This window comes from Manis pentadactyla, chromosome 14 (genome assembly GCF_030020395.1).
Source record: "Manis pentadactyla isolate mManPen7 chromosome 14, mManPen7.hap1, whole genome shotgun sequence".
Taxonomy (NCBI): domain Eukaryota; kingdom Metazoa; phylum Chordata; class Mammalia; order Pholidota; family Manidae; genus Manis; species Manis pentadactyla.
Window position 1 is genome coordinate 13,834,735 of NC_080032.1, and position 20,344 is coordinate 13,855,078.

A 20,344-nucleotide genomic window follows, 5' to 3' on the forward strand; every position below is an offset into this window, starting at 1 on the left:
ACCAATTACCAGCAACAAAATTGAAGCGGTAATCAAAAAACTACCAAAGAACAAAACCCCCGGGCCAGATGGATTTACCTCGGAATTTTATCAGACATACAGGGAAGACATAATACCCATTCTCCTTAAAGTTTTCCAAAAAATAGAGGAGGGGATACTCCCAAACTCATTCTATGAAGCTAACATCACCCTAATACCAAAACCAGGCAAAGACCCCACCAAAAAAGAAAACTACAGACCAATATCCCTGATGAACGTAGATGCAAAAATACTCAACAAAATATTAGCAAACCGAATTCAAAAATACATCAAAAGGATCATACACCATGACCAAGTGGGATTCATCCCAGGGATGCAAGGATGGTACAACATTCGAAAGTCCATCAACATCAACCACCACATCAACAAAAAGAAAGACAAAAACCACATGATCATCTCCATAGATGCTGAAAAAGCATTTGACAGTGTTAAACATCCATTCATGTTAAAAACTCTCAGCAAAATGGGAATAGAGGGCAAGTACCTCAACATAATAAAGGCCATCTATGATAAACCCACAGCCAACATTATATTGAACAGCGAGAAGCTGAAAGCATTTCCTCTGAGATCGGGAACTAGACAGGGATGCCCACTCTCTCCACTGTTATTTAACATAGTACTGGAGGTCCTAGCCACGGCAATCAGACAAAATAAAGAAATACAAGGAATCCAGATTGGTAAAGAAGAAGTTAAACTGTCACTATTTGCAGATGACATGATACTGTACATAAAAAACCCTAAAGACTCCACCCCAAAACTACTAGAACTGATATCGGAATACAGCAAAGTTGCAGGATACAAAATCAACACACAGAAATCTGTGGCTTTCCTATATACTAACAATGAACCAACAGAAAGAGAAATCAGGAAAACAACTCCATTCACAATTGCATCCAAAAAAATAAAATACCTAGGAATAAACCTAACCAAAGAAGTGACTTATACTCTGAAAACTACAAGTCACTCTTAAGAGAAATTAAAGGGGATACTAACAGATGGAAACTCACCCCATGCTCATGGCTAGGAAGAATTAATATCGTTAAAATGGCCATCCTGCCCAAAGCAATATACAGATTTGATGCAATCCCTATGAAACTACCAGCAACATTCTTCAATGAACTGGAACAAATAATTCAAAAATTCATATGGAAACACCAAAGACCCCGAATAGCCAAAGCAATCCTGAGAAAGAAGAATAAAGTAGGGGGGATCTCACTCCCCAACTTCAAGCTCTACTATAAAGCCATAGTAATCAAGACAATTTGGTACTGGCACAAGAGCAGAGCCACAGACCAATGGAACAGACTAGAGAATCCAGACATTAACCCAGACATATATGGTCAATTAATATTTGATAAAGGAGCCATGGACATACAATGGCGAAATGACAGTCTCTTCAACAGGTGGTGCTGGCAAAACTGGACAGCTACATGTAGGAGAATGAAACTGGACCATTGTCTAACCCCATATACAAAAGTAAACTCAAAATGGATCAAAGACCTGAATGTAAGCCATGAAACCATTAAACTCTTGGAAGAAAACATAGGCAAAAACCTCTTAGACATAAACATGAGTGACCTCTTCTTGAACATATCTCCCCAGGCAAGGAAAACAACAGCAAAAATGAGTAAGTGGGACTATATTAAGCTGAAAAGCTTCTGTACAGCAAAAGACACCATCAATAGAACAAGAAGGATCCCTACAGTATGGGAGAATATATTTGAAAATGACACATCCGATAAAGGCTTGACGTCCAGAATATATAAGGAGCTCACACGCCTCAACAAACAAAAAACAAATAACCCAATTAAAAAATGGGCAGAGGAACTGAACAGACAGTTCTCCAAAAAAGAAATACAGATGGCCAACAGACACATGAAAAGATGCTCCACATCGCTAATTATCAGAGAAATGCAAATTAAAACTACAATGAGGTATCACCTCACACCAGTAAGGATGGCTGCCATCCAAAAGACAAACAACAACAAATGTTGGCGAGGCTGTGGAGAAAGGGGAACCCTCCTACACTGCTGGTGGGAATGTAAGTTAGTTCAACCATTGTGGAAAGCAGTATGGAGGTACATCAAAATGCTCAAAACAGACTTACCATTTGACCCAGGAATTCCACTCCTAGGAATTTACCCTAAGAACGCAGCAATCAAGTTTGAGAAAGACAGATGCACCCCTATGTTTATTGCAGCACTATTTACAATAGCCAAGAATTGGAAGCAACCTAAATGTCCATCGATAGATGAATGGATAAAGAAGATGTGGTACATATACACAATGGAATACTACTCAGCCATAAGAAAAGGGCAAATCCAATCATTTGCAGCAACATGGATGGAGCTGGAGGGTATTATGCTCAGTGAAACAAGCCAAGCGGAGAAAGAGAAATACCAAATGATTTCACTTATCTGTGGAATATAAGAACAAAGGAAAAACTGAAGGAACAAAACAGCAGCAGAATCACAGAACTCAAGAATGGACTAACAGGTACCAAAGGGAAAGGGACTGGGGAGGATGGGTGGGTAGGGAGGGATAAGGGGGGGAGAAGTAGGGGGGTATTAAGATTAACATGCATGGGGGGGTAGGAGAAAAGGGAGGGCTGTACAACACAGAGAAGGCAAGTAGTGATTCTACAACATTTTGCTATGCTGATGGACAGTGACTGTAAAGGGTTTTATAGGGGAGACCTGGTATAGGGGAGAGCCTAGTAAACATAATATTCGTCATGTAAGTGTAGATTAGTGATACCAAAAACAAAGCAAAAAAAAAAAAAAGGGCAGTTCCTGTGTGGTAACCTCCAACAAGTTCTACACAAGGGTATAAAGGGCATATAAAAGTGTAGGCAAAGGGTCTGTTTGTGTTTATACAGAGGATCAAAGCCTAATTGGGCTACCCCGAAAATGAACTAAGATACGATATGAAAAAGAACTTCCAACATCTGCACTCTCTGGAAGACTCATGCCAGAAGATGATCATCAAAAAACCCCAACAAAGATCCACGCACTGCTACAGCTGTAGATGCACTCATCCCACCAGTTCCTGGACTTGCCATGGGAATGAGGAAGGAGATATCTAAGCTGGCCTGTGCATACAGTAAAACAACAAATTTGACTGGATCTATACTGTTGGAACTCAACCAAGAATTAGGAGAAGTGCAAATTGTAGCGCTCCAAAATCTTACAACTACAGACTATCTACTGTTAAAAGAACATATGGCATGTGAACAGTCCCCAGGAATGGGTTGTTTTAATTTGTCTGATTTCTCTCAGACTGTTCAAGTTCAGTTGGACAATATCCACCATATCATAGATAAGTTTTCACAAATGCCTAAGGTGCCTAACTGGTTTTCTTGGTTTCACTGGAGATGGCTGGTAATTACAGGTATGCTTTGGTTATGTAACTATACTCCTATTATGTTAATGTGTGTGCGCAATTTAAGTAGTAGCTTAAAACCTATATATGCTGAAGTTACTCTACAAGAAGATATGTCAAAGAAATAATCAATCTTCCCATGTTTTCTTCCGCCTGCTACTTCTATAGCTTTTCTTCTTCCTTCCTAATTACAACCCTTAAATAGAATTCGTGCCTCATATCAAATTTACCGAGTATCATAATTCTTCCAAGTGGTAAAGATACCTCAAGACAAATGCTGGGCATAGAAGCCACAGGGCATAAATATGCAAAGAAGTAAAAAGCTAACCTTTTCAAACAATAAGGCTTCCCTCTCACTTACCAACTTCACATTTCCCTGTATGGCCCCGGAAGATGACTGGTTAGCCAGAGACGGGTAAGATTCCTCAAGGGAGGAACAACCTAAGACAGGCACAGTCGCAGGGGGGCCATCAGGTGAGAAATTGGGGATCAACAGAGGTGAGGCTTAGAACCTCACCCCCCCTGTTCTGAGAGAAATCTTCTACATACGTGGATGTTTTATTGCCCTGGTCTAGCTTGGATTAACACATAGTCTACAGGCACACACCTGATCATCTACATTTGCTCTCTTACAACACTAAACTCTGTTTTCTACCTTTATCTTGTATCTACCTACCACTTCAGCATTTTATTAAAAATAATAATAATAAAGAGAGAAATGTGGTATCCACATATAAATCAAGTATAAAAACCAAATGAGTATTCATATTTGAACTGACTGTTTAGAGTTCATAATGCATGAGCAAAACCAAAAGTTTCTGTGATGACTGCCCTTGTACTGTTCACTATGTAACTTATTCATCATGTAAGAATTTGTTCTCCATGTAAGAACTTGTTTGTTATGCCTCAGAAGATTGGAGACTGACGAAAATTAGGCTTGGGGTGGATTAATGATTGTGCATTGAGCATTGACTCCCCTATACAGAATTTTATTGTCGTTAACAACCATTTGATCAATAAATATGAGAGATGCCCTCACAAAAAAAAAAAAAAGGACAGACTTCCAATGGTAAAATAAATAAGTAACCGGGATGTAATGTATAGCATAAGGAATATAGTCAAGGTATTGTAACAGCTTGGTAGGGTGATAGCTGGAACCTAGAATTATATATGTAAATGTTCTACCACTGTGTTGTACACTTGAAACTAATGTAATGTAATACTGTGCGTCAACTACCCTTCAATAAAAAATAATTATTTAAAAAAAAAAAAAAAACTTCATTATACTAACGGCCAAACCAGAAACTTGCTGTGTGGACATTCTCCAGTCGGGGTTTCACACAGCGCCTCTGTCCTCTGCCAGCCAGGCCTTCAGACCTGGATGGACTCAGGCAACTATGCGTAAGTATATCCATTCGGAGAAATCTGCCCCTCTGCAAAGTAAACTGACAGCACGCTCAACCCTACTGCTGAGCAAACCTTAAACTGGGTTCAGAAACATCAGATTTGAAACACAGAACACACTATCAAGCAAAGCAACAATGAATTTTTATGTACAATGACATTCCTGTGGAAAAAGCCTCCCTCTACATGCAAACAGGCGGTAACATTCCGCCAAGTCCCTCTGGGCAGGCAGGCCTACATTTTGGGCTGGCTTTGTGAGCTCCACTGAAGTCTAAGGCCTTATTATACAAAGTGTGGTCCAAGGGCCAGCAGCCTAGCATCACCTGGCTGGTTCTCAGAAATGCAGATTCCCACCCAATCTGCTGAGTCATAATCTGCATTTTAACAAGACCTCCACAGGATTCTCTGGCACATTCACACTTGGGAAATGCTGACCCAAGGGTTGGAGACTGGGTCTGAGATTTCTGTTCCACCGTAGGGACTGCATTCGAAGGGTAACCTGGAGATACCTCAGCCTTCCATCTTTTGTCAAGGCCATTTGCACTTTTTATAGGTTTGAAGGTCACCTTTAATTTGACTGTGTGACCTTGGACAGATTTACTTAAATTCATAAAGCCTCAGTTTCCTCAGTGTAAAATGGGGTTAAATCACAATGGTAACTGCCTGAAAGGCTATAGGGAAGGCAAAAAAATCAGGCCTGTAGTGGACTTAGCACAGTGCCCCGTACACAGCAGATTGTTGATAAACAGATATTAACTGTTATGAAATATCCAGAGAGGGGACAGTGGAACAGTGTTCACAGAAGAGGGGGCTCCCTTGGAAACTGGAGAGTTTTCCCAGAACTGAAGTCTGGTTGGGTCTGTCTCCCCAGGGAAGTCCAGAGTGAAGAGGTAAACGGACGGTTCCCACTGGGTACACCCGGCATCGTGACCAGCATTTTGCAGGCTTGTGATTTAACCCCATTTTACACATTTAATCCCCATCTGTCTCAGTCTTTGTCTCTTTCAAGCCCTGGTTTTGGGGGGGTCCTCGAGTATAATCAGATCCATTGATAGAAGGAACACTTCCAGGAGAAAGCACTGGTACACAATGAATAAATTCTCTCTGGGAGCATTAAAGATGTAGGCTCTGGAGTTGGGTTTAAGTCCTCCGCTGCTTATAAGCTATGTGACATTGAGTCTCAGTTTCCTCACCTGTAAAATGGGAATAGGGGAACACTACCGCCAATTTCAAGGGTCATGGTGAGGACTATGTGTGCTGTTCCACATAAGGCACTTAGCAAAGGACAAAGTTCTTGCTGTTGACACTGTCATTGGAGACAATGTGCTTTCAGAAAATCAGGAAGGCCGACTGGGCGCAGGCTCTAGTTCCCTTTGTCAAGAGGAAGAGGTATGGGAAGCAGGCGTGCATTGGGGCAGGAAGCAGCCCAGCAGGGGAGGGAGAGAAGAGGGCAGGTGGGAACCTTCCAAGGAGCTGGAACACAGGGCTCTATACGGATGTGGCAGGCGGGGAAGCTGAGTCAGGGCTGTGATGGCCTGGGAGGGTAGCCGAAGCCTTGCGAGTGGTGGGGAGCCACGGAAAGGGCTGGGCAAGCGCAGTGCTGCGCGGCCAGGGCCGCCGCCGCTGTGGGAAGAGCTGCGGAGAAGGGCGGGGCAGCGGAGGGGGCGGGGCCCACTCACGTACACCTGCGGGCCGACTCCTGGGCCAGCTGCAGCCGGTAGACGGACAGGCGGTTGGCGCCACCGCACACGCTGGCCCGCTCGCCCTTGCACTCCATGTCGCACTCTGCCTCGCTCACGTTTGTCGCCTGGATCTTGTGCCCGCAGTAGCACTCAGCGCCGAACTCCAGCCCGGCATACAGGTAACCCCTAGGGGAAGGCTGCTGTCAGGCCACCTTGCAGACCACGGGGACAGGGAGACTCACAAGGCGTGGAGACCTGGGGGATCGGAGGGCTCTGGGGACCAGGACCCCCAGGGACCACCCACCTAACGTCTTACACACCCCATCCACCTACCCACATGGACCACAGTGTCCATACTGACATCCACCTGTATACACCTTCAGCTCGTGGCACACACACACCATTCCTGCCCTGTGGTTCCACCACTCTCCTGCTGCTCCCTGTCAAGAGCCAAGAGCCAGTCATAGCTCCAGAATCCAGCGCCTTTATTCCAGGAAACATTCTCCAGGAACAATGCCCCCAGGCCCCTTAGGAGGACACTGGAAGGAGGCTGGGACCCTCATGTCCCTTTGGAAGATGTCAAAACCAACATCCAGCCAAGTAGAAAATTCCTTCGCCTCAAACAAAAAACATCCAGGCACTACAAGGTTTTCCACTTTTTTCCCCATAGCCACGGAAACCTAAAAAGGACTGTTAGTGGACACGAATTCTGTAAACAGATGAAAAGGTGTTGCTCACTCTGGCTGCAGGGGGTTGGTGTGGAGCAAGGGGCAGAGGACCAGCCCTGCTCAGCCCTCTTGCCCATGGCTGCCTCTTAGGCCAGAACCACGAGGGCTCCTGGGGAGCAGCCTGTCAAATGCTGGTCACGATGTCGGGTGTACCCAGTGGGAACTGTCCGTTCGCCTCTTCACTCTGGACGTCACTGGGGAGACAGACCCAACCAGACTCATGCCTCCGCTCCTCACACCTCGGCCACTCGTAGCAGCAGGGGTCATTGCCCGATGCAGCCACATGCTCACCTGGGCAGATGCAGCAAAAGCAGCTCGAGCTGACTGGCGTCTTGGTGCCTGAACCCCACCGAAATCCTGGGGCTGAGCCAGCCTCCTCCTTCCCCATCTGTCTCAGTCTTTGTCTCTTTCAAGCCCTGGTTTTGGGGGCGTCCTCAAATATAATCAGGCCCATGATAGAAGGAACACTTCCAGGAGAAAGGTCCAATGGGTGTTATACCCCAAAGCAAGTGTGGCTTCCTCCTGTTCTCTACCTTGGGTGGTTCTCTGGGGGAACCCAGCCACCATGAGAGGACGTGCCAGCAGCGCCACGGAGAGGCCCCTGTGGTGAGGACCGAGGCCTCCAGCCAACAGCCATGTGAGTGCCTTCCCTGGAGGCAGTTTCTCCAGCCCTGTTCAAGCCCTCAGGTGGCTGTAGGCCCTGCTGGTATCTTGACTGCAACCTCATGAGAGACACTGAGGCAGAGCCATCTGGCTAATTCCACTCCTAAATTCCTAATTCCTGACATTCAGAAACCATGTGAGATAGTAAATCTTTATTTATTTGAAGATGCTGAATTTGGGGGTAATTTGTTACCTGGCAGTGGATAACTTCTATAGGAAGGGAAATGGAGGCAGCCTCAATATCCTTATGGCCACCCCATCAGTCCTGGAGAAGACCCCAGATTACTGATCCTAATCTCCTTACTGTCATCTTGCCAGAAGGATCTTTCAAAAATTAAAACCTACCACACCTTTCCACTGCCTAAACCCCTTCAGTGGTTTCCATTCAGATAAACTTCCCAATGGCTTAGCGTGGCCTACAAACCCTCGTGTCAGTGGTTCTTTATCCAAGATGCCCATTAGAATCAGCTGGGGACCCATGCCTGGGTCCCACTCCCAGAGAGTCTAGTTTAACTGGCCTGGGGAACAAGATTTTAAGTTTTCCAGGTATTCTCATGTGCTGCTGGGTGTGAAAATCAGAGCAGTGGTGCTCCAGCTGTGGACCCCAGATGGGCAGCATCCATATGGTTCTGGAACTTGTTAAAAATGTGGATTCTTGGGCCCCCCCCAAACCGGCTGACTCAGAAAGTGGGAGTGGGGTCCACAGTCTGTGTTTTGCAAGACTCCAGGTGCTGCTGATGCGCACTGCAGGCTGAGCACCCCTGGTCTCGGTGATCTGGCTTCCCTCCCCCTGGTCCCCCACAGTCGCCTCCTTCTCCTCGCCTCCTGCCTTTCCCCAGAGCCTCTGTCCTCGCCTTGCTCTGCCTGGGATGCTGACTCTGCTCTGCAGGGGTTGGTTCCTGCAGGTCTGCCAGGGCCCGGTACAAGGGTCCTTCCTAGAGATGCCTCCCCGACCATCCACATACTGCCCCCTCCTGCCGGGCACTCCCCTACCACCCTGTTTTCTTATAGCTTGTACCACTTTTGAAACGATCTTGTTTACTTCTGTATTTCTCTTGGAAATTGCCCATCCGTCTCCTGCTCTAGAATATAATCTCCATGAGTGCAGTGACCCAGTAGGCCTTGTTTACCTTGTTCATATCCTGGCACAGTGCCAGGCATATGATGGGTATTTAATAAATATTTGTTGAATGAATGTACACCACTCCCCCGATTAACACCCTCCAGTGCTCCCTGTGGCCCATGGCCAATCCAGATGTGATGACGACCCTAAGGTGCCCCCAGGGAGGCAATGCTGGTGCCCAGGCCTGGGCCAAGGAGAGCCCCATCCCCACTCGCCAGTCCTTTGGGGTCTTGTCCACTCCTGGAAAGTCAGCTCCCTCCCCCAGCGCATATTCTAGTCAAGAACATCATGTTCTTCCTAGATTGGAGAACACTGTCTGCCCACGCGATCCTCCCTGGGAGGAATACAAGGGATTTCTCTGCTGGGAAACCCTTCAGTACCTGATACCCAGGCTCCCACCTCACACTTCCCACAGAGATCTCACTAGACTCATGCTCTCACTCACATCTGTGTGTGCATAAACACCCACTTGTGCTTTTCCCACACACAAGCACAATTCCAGACCCTCACACATATATTCGCAAAGTCTCCTGCACACACAGCCCCTACTATTTAAAGATAATTGTGTATTGGTAGGTATTAAGCTCACAAACATAACCAGCTCCCCTGCACACTGTATGCTACAAACTCATCACCTATGCCTGGTGGCATACAACTGCATGACACAAATCCCGCAGATCAACTCCTGAACCATCCTGCTTATCTGCATGCCTGTGTGCATGTGTGCACGCATCACACACACACACACACCCTTGCATCACTCTTTCCTTGTGGCCACATGCTCATTCTACAACACAGCCTTCCATGCAAAAGGAAAGAATCCCATAGGCAGGGACCTGAGAAGGAAGGGGTCGGAGATGAATGAAGCCTGGGGCATCAGGGCCCTACCGTTCTGCACAGTTGTCCTGGCAACGGAAGACAGTCATCTTCTTGTAGTCAAAAAAGGACACGCCTCGCAGGGCCCGGCTTTGGGTGTCATCCAGGTAGCAGCCGATGTACTTGGCTTTGGGGAAAAGAGAGAAGTCAGATTTGGCTGAGCACAATGTGAAAAGGGTTTCAGGAGCAACCAGGGTGCCTCTGGCTATGTGGCCTTCTTGACGTTTTGGTACTAATCCCTTCCCCTGAGCAAAAAAGCAGAAATAAGAGAGACTAAAAGTCATGTGCAATGGCAGAACCAGATCCGCAAGGGTAGTGGAGTCCAGTGGGTATGTCTGGGGGACCTGGAGGCCCACAGAGAGGATGAGGGGACTGTGGCCAGGGTTAAGGTCAAGCTCCTGGGCTGTACTGGTGACAACTGGGCACCCAGGGACCCAAGCCAGAGTCATTCCCTAGGTACCAAGCAGATAAGACCCGTATTAAGACAGCTCTGCAAAGCTGGATGGTTGGTGGCATGTAATCATTTCTACAAGCAGCCCTAAAGCATTTATTTTCCCTTGGAAAGGACACTGGGCTTAATAGGTCACAGTCTATGTTCTCTTCTCTCTTTGGTTTCTTCCAAGCACTGGCCTTGTAACTTTAGCCTAGTTAACCCGAGGCCTACTTTGCTTCATAGTGGGAATGAAAATACAATTTAATGATTGCATTGGTTACAACTGAATGATTTTTCTATGTGTTTCTACCACAATGTCATACATATTATAGGAAACAAAGTTAAGGTGAGTGGAATAAGAAACTGGCCATTCACAGTGCTGTGTAAGTACTTTACAGTTTGCCTATATTGTGGGCCAAGGAGAATGCGTTCATCCAAAGGAAAAATTTAAGTTATATAAAACAACCAATTATAAACCATACACTTAGTTTTTTTAAAGTAATAAATGTGTCCCTGTACTTCATGGTAAGGAGTAATTCTCACACCCAAAGATGGCACTTTACAGTTTATAAAGTCTTTCCACATATGTTCTTACAATTATTATTTGGACATGCACTTTGCTCAGTGCTGTATACATATTGTCTCATTAAATCTTTACAATGATCCTACACGATAAGTACGAATATTCCTATTCTATACAGAAGAGGAAACTGAGGTCTAGAGAGGTTAAGTGACTTGCCCAAGGAAACACGGCTTGTACGTGTGGAGCTAGGATTGGACCCAGGTGATCTGGCTCCAGAGACTGTGTTTCTGAACTACTACTCGCTTTCTCTTGAATCTGGGGATCTTGGCAATGAGCCACGTGATGAGGGAACACTGGCATGCTCGTGCTCTTTCCTCAGCTGACTGAGCAGAGGTCCAGGAAGGGACATGGCCTGCCGGAAACCTGTAGTGAACTAACTGGTGTCAGAACAATGGTTTAAATCCAGGTCTGTCGGACTCCAAACCAGTGCTCTTTCCGTTATTCCACTTGGAAGTAACTGGAGGTTGGACTAAGGATCCAGCCAGCCTTGGAATTAAACAGCTGTTGTAAGGAGTGACTACAAAATGCTACATGCCACTTGGCTCACTTTCCCTGGCGAGGCTACTATTTAAACTGTGGGCTTCTTGCTGCCCTCGCTGCTGATGGAAAGCAGGACCCAGCAGAAGGTGCCAGCCAATTCCCAAGCCTTTGTGCCCCACAGTGCACCCTGCTAGGTGCAGAATTTGTCAGCTCTGCTGGAGATGTGCCTCGACCCTGATCCCCTTGAATCGCTCTTATCAGACAGAGGTGATTTGGTTGACGAAGAACAGTCCATCTTTAAAAGAAACATCACCTCCCTGGAGCAGGCACATCAGATGTTGACAGCGCTGCAGAAGCCCACGTCTTGTCATTGTGCTTGTTCAACAATGTATGTCCCTCCTGTCACGGATGGAATCACTGCCCCATGACCTGGGGGCATGATGCTGGTCACACCGGGGCTGAGAGAGAAACTTCCATGGGCCATGTTGGTGAGGGCTTCACATCAACTTCCACTCAGTAGTTCCCTAGAGGACCGAGTGTCCAGGGTTGCATTATAGGATGGCGGGAGGAGAAAAGAAAAGAAGGAGTAAGAGGGAAGGAGAAAAAGGAGGATGGGAAGGAGAGAGAGGGGGTGGGGGAAAGGTGGGTTTATTTTGGCAGCATGAGGTCTTTGTCATCAGATCAGAAGATTGTGAGTGTGTGTGTGTGTGAGTGTATATATGTGGGGTGGGGAGGGAGAAACGGGGGGAAACCATGCACTGAGAACCTACTATGTGCTACTTTCCTATGGACCGTGCCTCATTTAAAAAAAAAACTCAACCCTCGCATCCTCATGAACGCGTTTTGCAGACGAGGAAGCTGATCCTATGACTGTTACATCTGCCTGCCTGAAATGTGCCTCTTAGTTTGGGCATATGGTATGTGTCTGACTGGTCACTACTGATGCTACTTCTGTGTTTTCTGTTTTCTAAGTGGAATTTGAAACTATGTCATCTGCCCACATTCCCCCAGCCTGTTAAGTGTCTCACTTAAAATGTAAGCCCAGGCAGGTCGTCTGACTGTCTTATACAGCCCACCAGCCGTGAGGGTCTTGACCCAATCCACGCCCAGGTCAGTCGGTTCTAAAGCTGCACCTTCCCATGTACCTCGGTGAGTCCCAGCTTGGGAAGAGGGCTTCTTGTTCCTTATCACAGGAACCCACGCCAGGGAGGTCGGGAGAGGGAGGGTCCCTTGGGGGAAGAGCTGGCACTGGACCATAGGTCCTCCTGCCCCAAAGCCTGGCATTTGAAATGCTGTGCCACCCTGCCACCAGGCATCAGGCTGAGGTGTCCCATGCAGCAGGTGCTCAAAGGCTTGTTGGATGACGCTTTGTTTCCTCATCTGTCGATAGGAGACAGGAAGACACGCGGTCTTTCACTAATGTACTGGAGAAACGTGGGCATGTTGCTCTGTGTGACCTGATGAACAGGCTGAGCTCTGGGAGTCCAGAAAAGGGTATCGAGTCATGCCTATCCCTGGGCACCGGCTGGTGACTCCTTCCTCACCGACCCTTCAGTGTGGGCTGTGGCCAACACACCCATTGTTCCTGCCCCTGGAGGTCTGTCACCCTGCTGAGCTCATCAGCATGCTTACCGCCTGCCCCCCACTCCCTGGCCCCATCACATCCTGCCATGACGGCAGAATCTCTGGGAGGAGAGGGGGATGTCAGGTCTGTGCCACAGGGACAAAACCGCAGGCCACTTGAGGGTGCATTAATGGCCGAGTTCACACACTCTATCAGTTGTCTCCACAGCCATCCAAATATTGCTGAAATGGCAAAGCCACCCCAGCAGGGCTATTTATCTGCCGCACGGAAACCAGCGAGCCATGAGCCCGGGACGGCGCAGGCTTCGAGAGAAGAGCCCTCCTGATGGTGGGTTTTTCTTTCTTTCTTCTTTTTTTTTTTTTTTTTGCTTCCATGAATCCTTTTCAAGAAATTTTGCCCTCCTTGCTAGAGGTAATTTGTTAAAAGGTAACTAACTAAACATGAACTGATTTGTATTCCTCTTATTTATTGTTTGTGAGCAGATACACAAACAGGAGGCATCACAGTGGAATAGGAGGACAGTTTTGGGGTCTGCTAGGTCTGGGTCACAATCCTGACGCCGCAGGAGCCCTGTGGTATGACAGAGCTCTCGCAGAGACAGTTCTCCTGCCTGGAAAATAAGAGTAAAAATGTAGAGGTGATATGGGTTGAATTGTGTTCCCCCTCCAAGAAAGATATGCTGCAGTCCTAATTCCAAGATCTCAGAATGTGACCTTATTTGGAAATAGGATCATTGCAGATGTAATTTGTTAAGTTATGAGGTCATATGGGAGTAGGGGGTGTCCAATCCAATATGACTGGTGTCCTGTAAGGAGATGGCTGGCTGAAGACACAGGGACACAAGCCATGTGGAAATACAGTCAGAGACTGGAGTCGTGCAGCTGTGAATCAGAAAGTGCCAAGGGTTGCTGGTGACTCTAGAATCTAGGAGAAGGCCATGAACAGATCCTCCCTTAGAGTCTTTGAGAGGGCACCCCCCTGACAGCACATTAATTGTGGACTTCTGGCCTCCAGAACTGCAAGAGAATGAATTCCTGTTGTTTTAAGCCACCCAGTTCGTGGTACTTTGTTACAGCAGCCTCAGCACCCTAATGCAAAGGGTATTGTTAAGACTGACTGTAAGTTACATTGAGCCTAGCACTGGGCCTAGCATTGAGTGTAGACTCAAGAAATAATTCCTCTCCTGCTAGGGTCTCCACCATCCTGGATTCTCTGTCTTTTAAGATGACCACTCCAGTGCTTGCTAGGTTTCCTGCTCCTGTCTCGGCTTCCCTGGGGTAGAAGAGACGCATCTTTCACTTTGGTCAAGGCCTTCTGAACCGAAGGACTCAGCTCAAGTATCTTCTCCCCCAGGAAGGCAGCCATGATACATCCCCCCACCATGACTGAACAGGATCTATCCCTTGGGATCTCAGACCCAAGGGCTTCCACCACCGTAACATTTTCTAAACAATTCCCAAGTACTGTTCATTACTTTTCCTTTTTTTAACCTCCCCATCCCCATTACTTTGTCAAATTAGAAATAATTTAGGCTCACTGTAGAAAAGTTTTAATTAAACGAAAAAGTGTCATAGTGGGAAAAATCAGGACACAGTGTTAGGTATATACATTACATGCTCCAGAAATACATATGTAAAGGGAAAAGCCAGGAAGCTAATACGCTAACAGTGTTGACCATGGCTGTGGTTGGATGGTGGCTCTGGACCGTTTTTATTTTAATCACTCTTTTTCCATGGGTTCTAGTTCTCCTATAATGAGCATGAGTGGCTTTGATAATGAGGAAAAATGTGTTTTTTTGAAATATAAATTTATCTTACTTGCCTGTTTTCCCCAGGGGGCTATGAATATTCCTCAGAGGAAAAAACTGCTTGAATTACTCCTGTCTCCACCTCCCAGCACGGGGCAAGGTACACAGTAGGTGTGCAATAAATGTGGAGTGCATGAATGGAGTTGGAGATTGTATAAGTCAGTGGTTAAGAATAAGGGCTTTGGACTCAGACAGAATTGGGTTGGAGTCTGCTCTGCCTCTTAGCAACTGTGACAGTGGATGAGTCACTTAACGTCTCTGAGCCTGTTTCTTCACCTATGAAAGGGGCTCAAATTCCTAATGCGAGACAAGAAAGAGAGAATGGACACACAGTCCCTGACACAGACCAGACTCTTAATAATCTGCAGAGATTATATCATCAGTGGGGAGATGCCCTGCTATCCCTTCCAGCAATGCAAAATCTCCCCGTGTCCTCCTTCATGCCCAGCCCATGCCTCTCTGTAATTTGATGGGAATAGAAACAGCACAGGCTTTGAAGTCAAACTGGATTTGGCTCCTGGCTTTGCCTCTGAGTAGCTGTGTCACTGTAAGCAAGTCACATCACCTCTGTGCACCTCTATTTCTCTTGCAGAATTACAATATTAATAATAATAGCCATCAGGTATTAAGTGCCCACAGTATTACTGACTCTGTGCTGCATACTTTCCATGCACTGCGAAGTGAGGTGATGCACTGGTTCAGGTTCAAGTATAAGACTCAAACTATCTAGGTACACATACTGGTTTAGCCCTTCCTCCAGCTCAGTAACTTGGGCAAATTACCTAACCTCACCATACCTCAGTTTTTTCCCTGCAAGATGGCATTAACAGGTGTCCACCTCATGGGGTTGCTATGAAGCTTATGTGATGTAATAATATATGTAAAATGCTTAGAACAGTGCCTGACACTTAGCATACACTTGATTTATCTTACATCACCATCATGACAACCATCTGATGTTAAGTACTTTTTATCTCCCAAAGAAGCTGAGGCTTAGAAAAGCAAAGTGACCTGCCCAAAGCCACACAGCCACCAAGTTGCAGGACTGGGATTTGAACCCTGAATGGGGGAGATAGAGGATCTAGCAAGGCGACTGCAGGCTCCACCCAGAAGTCCAACTTCCCACCCAGCCCCAGCCCAGCCTGGGAGCAGCTCCCCAACCTTGCCTGGCCCATGATGGGCTCAGAGTCCTTTACAGCCAAATTCCTATGTCACTGCATCAAGCAGAGCCCTCACCCGCCTTAGAGAAAAACCAAATGTGTGCAGTGTCAGGTCAGAGAAGCATCTCGTTTTTATTAGCATTAATCTAATATGTTGTCTTTCCTTGCAGAACTCTGAATAAGTTAATCAAGGACAGGATGGATTCATGTTTTCTTAATAAAACCGTCTGATTCCAAAGATTGCCTGCTGAGATCTTATTTTAGAGTCCACTCTGGGCCCCAGGCTTCCTTCTTATTTTCTTTTCCTTCCCTCTGTACATTTTATAAAAGACATGATTTTCAAGGGCAAGAGGGTTAGCGTGGTACAGAATAAGGCTCACAAACTTTGGAATTAAATGAAACTTGTTTCAAACCTTAGTTCCTCTATTCACTCCCTGGGTAACCTGGGGTCAGTGACTTCTAAGTTTTAAATTTTCCCATTTGTGAAACAGGATAACAATAGTCTCTAACTTTTTGAGTTGTTGTGATAATTAAATAAGGCAATGAAGCACATATAACATGATCTAGTCCATAATGGTCTTCAACAGGTTTTAGCTATTACTACTACTGCTATTAACAGCAATTATCAAGTGACCTATTATTATGAACCAAGAGAAGTGATAAGCATTTTACATATATCATTCCATTCAAATACTATATGAAAAGCAAATAGGACACTGGCCAGCATGAAGTCGGTGTTGAAAGAATGGTAATAATTACTAGCAGTAGTGGCAGTGGTATTTCATTCTTATAATAAATGGGGGCTGTTGTTATTGTATGTATCAGTTGTGCCACAAGGAATTCATATTCTATCAGAGGATCTTGACAAGCAGAGGTGATTACCATTTGCACAAGGGCTATGATGGGGAGCACAGAGGAAAAACATTTGATCAAGTCTGGAGGGGGTCAGGGACAATTTCCTGGAGGTGAGCTCAGCTGAGACCCAGAGGGAGAGTAGAGCTACTTCTTGGAGGCATTCCAGGCAGAGGGCTGGTCATTCATCTGCCCATCCAATCATTTCATTCATTCAACAAGTAGGTTCTGGGTACCATCTTCGTGCCAGATGCTGTCCAGGGTGCTGATAAAACAGAGGCGATCAGGACAAGCAACAACTCTGCCCTTTCCAAGCCAACAGTCTGGTAGGGGAGGCAGACTAGAAGCAAGGAGGCAAACACGTAAACGAGATGCTTTCAGATGATGGTAAGGGCTGTGACAAAAAGAAAACTGGGAATGTGGTTGTGACCAGGTATGAAGCGGGGCTACTTTAGTTAGGACAGTCTAGGAAGGCCTCCATGGGAGGGTGATATTTGACTGGGGACCTGGAGGGAGGGAGCCATGCAAAAATATCGGGAAAGAACATCTCAGATGGAAGTGACTGCCTGTACATAGACCCTGAGGTAGGAACAGATCCGTGTGTTCAAGGAACAGCAAGGACAGTGAGGCAGGGTGTGGGGAAGGAGTGGGGAGGGTGACAGGATGAGGTTGGAGAGGTGGATCACATATAGTAGAAACTCTGGAATGTAGAGGCTTGTGACACACTTCGGGGCTTGCAAAGTACCTGGAAGAGTTTGGAGTAGCTAGGGGCAGATGGAGCTTGCTGAGTGGAGAAGATGGAGAGACAGACTCCATGTCATGATTTCCCCATCAATGTAGCACCGCACACCTCACCACTGCCTACAAGATGAGGTCCATTCCCAAGGCAGATCCACGAGAATTTCTTCCTCACCTCTAAGAACCTACTGTGTGCCAGGCTTTGTGCTAGCTGTTTTCATAACCGGTGTCTTGTTGAACGCTCAGGAGAAGTCCAGAAGGGAGGAGTTTTTATCCCCATTTTATAAATGACAAAACTGAGGTGTTTGAAAATGTAGCCACTTGTCTGGGTCACATGGCTGGCTGGAGTGGAACCAGAGTATGAATCCAAGTCTCCCAATCCATCCCTGCCACCTCCTGCCTTCTCTTTTACCTCCCTATGAGTGTTCGGTTTTTGAAGAGTCAGAATTCCAGGAAATTCCCGAGGGTGGGAAGGTGAAGACTTCTGGATGGCTCCTGAAACCAGGTGCAGGGTGAAGCAGGGAACAAGCCCTCCAGTCTGATCCTGCTTCCCTCCATGGTGGCTGAAGGGGTTCTCTGCATGTTGAATCACAGCAGAAGTGTGACGTGTGGCAGGAACCCAAAGGCCAGGGAGGTTTTCCTTCTGTCCTGATTGGTGGTGGATCTTCCCAAATCATCTGGCCCAGATTCCCAAAAGGTCCATTTGTGTTAATCTCATGAATTGCCGGGGGTTGTGGGGTCCTTCCCGGCATGCTGGTCAGGTGGGCAGACGTCAGCCGACTCTGGGAGACGGTCATAGAACCAAGCAATCGGGCTAGATGGGTTTGATTAAGATTTCATCACTGCCACTTACCAGCTGTGCATCCTTAGGGAAGTGCCTTCACTTCTCCAGGCCTCAGTTTCCACATCTGTAAACTGGGCATAGGATCATACTCCTTGCTCAAGTCCATGAAATGTAGTAGAAATCGAATCAGATAATGCACTCACAAAGAAACGCCCTTCTTGACTGTGAAAGGCAAAGAAAATATGCCCAGGGCAGGTCCCCCAACTGCCATTACCAAGAGATCCAGCAAAATGGACTGAGAAGTAACATGGTGGAGCAGAAGCTCTGCCATTTATGAGCTATGTAATCCTAGACTCTTGGGCCTCAGTTTCCTCATTCTTAAAATGGGAATAATAGCACCTTCCACAGAGAGCTGCGGTATTAATACATGTAATGTGCTTAGAAAAGTACGTGGCACATAGTAAGTGCTCAATAGATGCTAACTGTTTTTACTTTTATGAATATTTAACAAGGACTGAAAGAGGCTGCCAGGTAGGGTCAGATTTTGAGCTCTGATGGACAAGGGTTTCAAATTCAAGCTGGGGTGTTGACAGGTTGTGTGACCGTGGGCAAGCTACTTAATCTCTCTCGGTTCTATTTGTCCTCTTGAAATGGGGGTGACAGTAAAACCTTTGCATGTCCCCAGCTGTAACTCTGTGACGGCCAGTTCCTGTGAAGCTTGGAGGCTGTTTTACAGTATCACCCACCTCTCCTCTCCTAAGCCCACCCCCTCACGCCCCTCTTACCTCGCTCCTCGTCCTTCTCCCGGGAGATCCTCCCCTTGAGGGCTCGGCTCCAGGCTCCTCCGTAGTCGCCCAGCTTGGCTCTCTCGTTCCCATCCTTGCCCCTGAACCAGGGTCCATACCTGCGGGCGACGCTGGAGGCTTCGCCCGGGTCCCGAAAGCCTCTGCCCAGATGCAAGTCGCCCAAAAAGGGCAGCTCAGCGCCCTCGGCCGGGGCCCCCGCGGCGGGGTTGGCCTGGTTCTGGGAGACGGCGGGCTGGCCCACGAAGCCAGAGTGAAGGAAGACAAGGCTCCCAGCCGTCAGGTAGAGGGCCAGGAAGGTGAAGAAACGGACAGGCTTCCGGCGGAAGTACCGCTGGAATTTGAACCAGAGTTTGGCCATGACGGGATCATTCCGGACTGCTCCCCGGGGCTTGGCTGGGGGGCACTCGGGGAGGGGATGGAAGGGCTTCCTTTCCCAAGAGTCCCTTAGGGATGGAACCCCTGGGGGTCTTCAGGCTTATTCCCTCCGCGGAGTGATCACCGGGACTAGAGAGGGAGGCCAGGTCCAGTGCTTGGCCGAGGCCAAGACAATGGAGCACAGGTCTCCCCGGCTTTCCCAAGGTCAAGGTGAGCTTCTTTGGGCCATGAAAGGGGCTTTGAGGTTGGGGACACCTAGGAGTTGGTCCCATTTTCCTACATCTTGTTCTTTGCCTCAGAGAACTCCCAAAGAACTTCGGAAATAGCAGTTGGGGAGGATTCCACGGGTCCCCAGGAGGTGCAGTTCACTTCTCACCCTTTCTCGGGGCTTAAGGCCTGTCAGGGCTGGATTATCTCACTGAGGGCTGTTTCTGGCCTCCTCCACCGCCGAGGACCAAGCTCAGTGTGTCCACCTTGTGGGAACAGAAGCTGGTGGGCTTCCATCTGCTCAAGCATTAGGGCTTAGGGCTGCCACCTGAAAAACAGCACAGAAACAGACATAAGAAGGCGGTTCCTCCCAGAGGCCTGAGCTCAAAGGTTCTTGAACCTTCTCTAGGGGGATGCAGAGGCCCAGAGAAGGGAAGAAACCAATGGCCCAGAGCATCCAGTAGTGCTGGATAGAAGCCCAGTCCTGAGTCTTCTAGAACACCTATCTTTTTCTTAAACCAAACTGGGAAGTGGGGGGGCTTGAGTCCTATGGGGCCCTTGTTTGGGGACAAGTTTGGGGTTCTTAGGCCCCATACTTCCTGTATATTTGTCAAATATACCCTCGTTTGTGGGTTACT

The 20,344-nt window shown here is 47.2% G+C and overlaps 1 protein-coding gene across 2 annotated transcripts in view; it reads right to left on the bottom strand.

Moving 5' to 3' along the window:
* The window catches only part of WSCD2 (WSC domain containing 2), a 122,984-nt gene that overhangs the window by 40,265 nt on the left and 62,375 nt on the right, over positions 1-20,344 (bottom strand). For both annotated transcript variants that reach the window (XM_036903967.2, XM_057492604.1), the window contains exons 2-4: positions 19,104-20,034; positions 9,909-10,023; positions 6,508-6,692 (exon numbers count right to left, since the gene is read on the bottom strand). In XM_036903967.2, coding sequence (XP_036759862.1) covers positions 6,508-6,692; positions 9,909-10,023; positions 19,104-19,482 — 679 coding nt within the window. In that variant the 5' untranslated portion in view covers positions 19,483-20,034. The remainder of the gene's footprint in view (positions 1-6,507; positions 6,693-9,908; positions 10,024-19,103; positions 20,035-20,344) is intronic.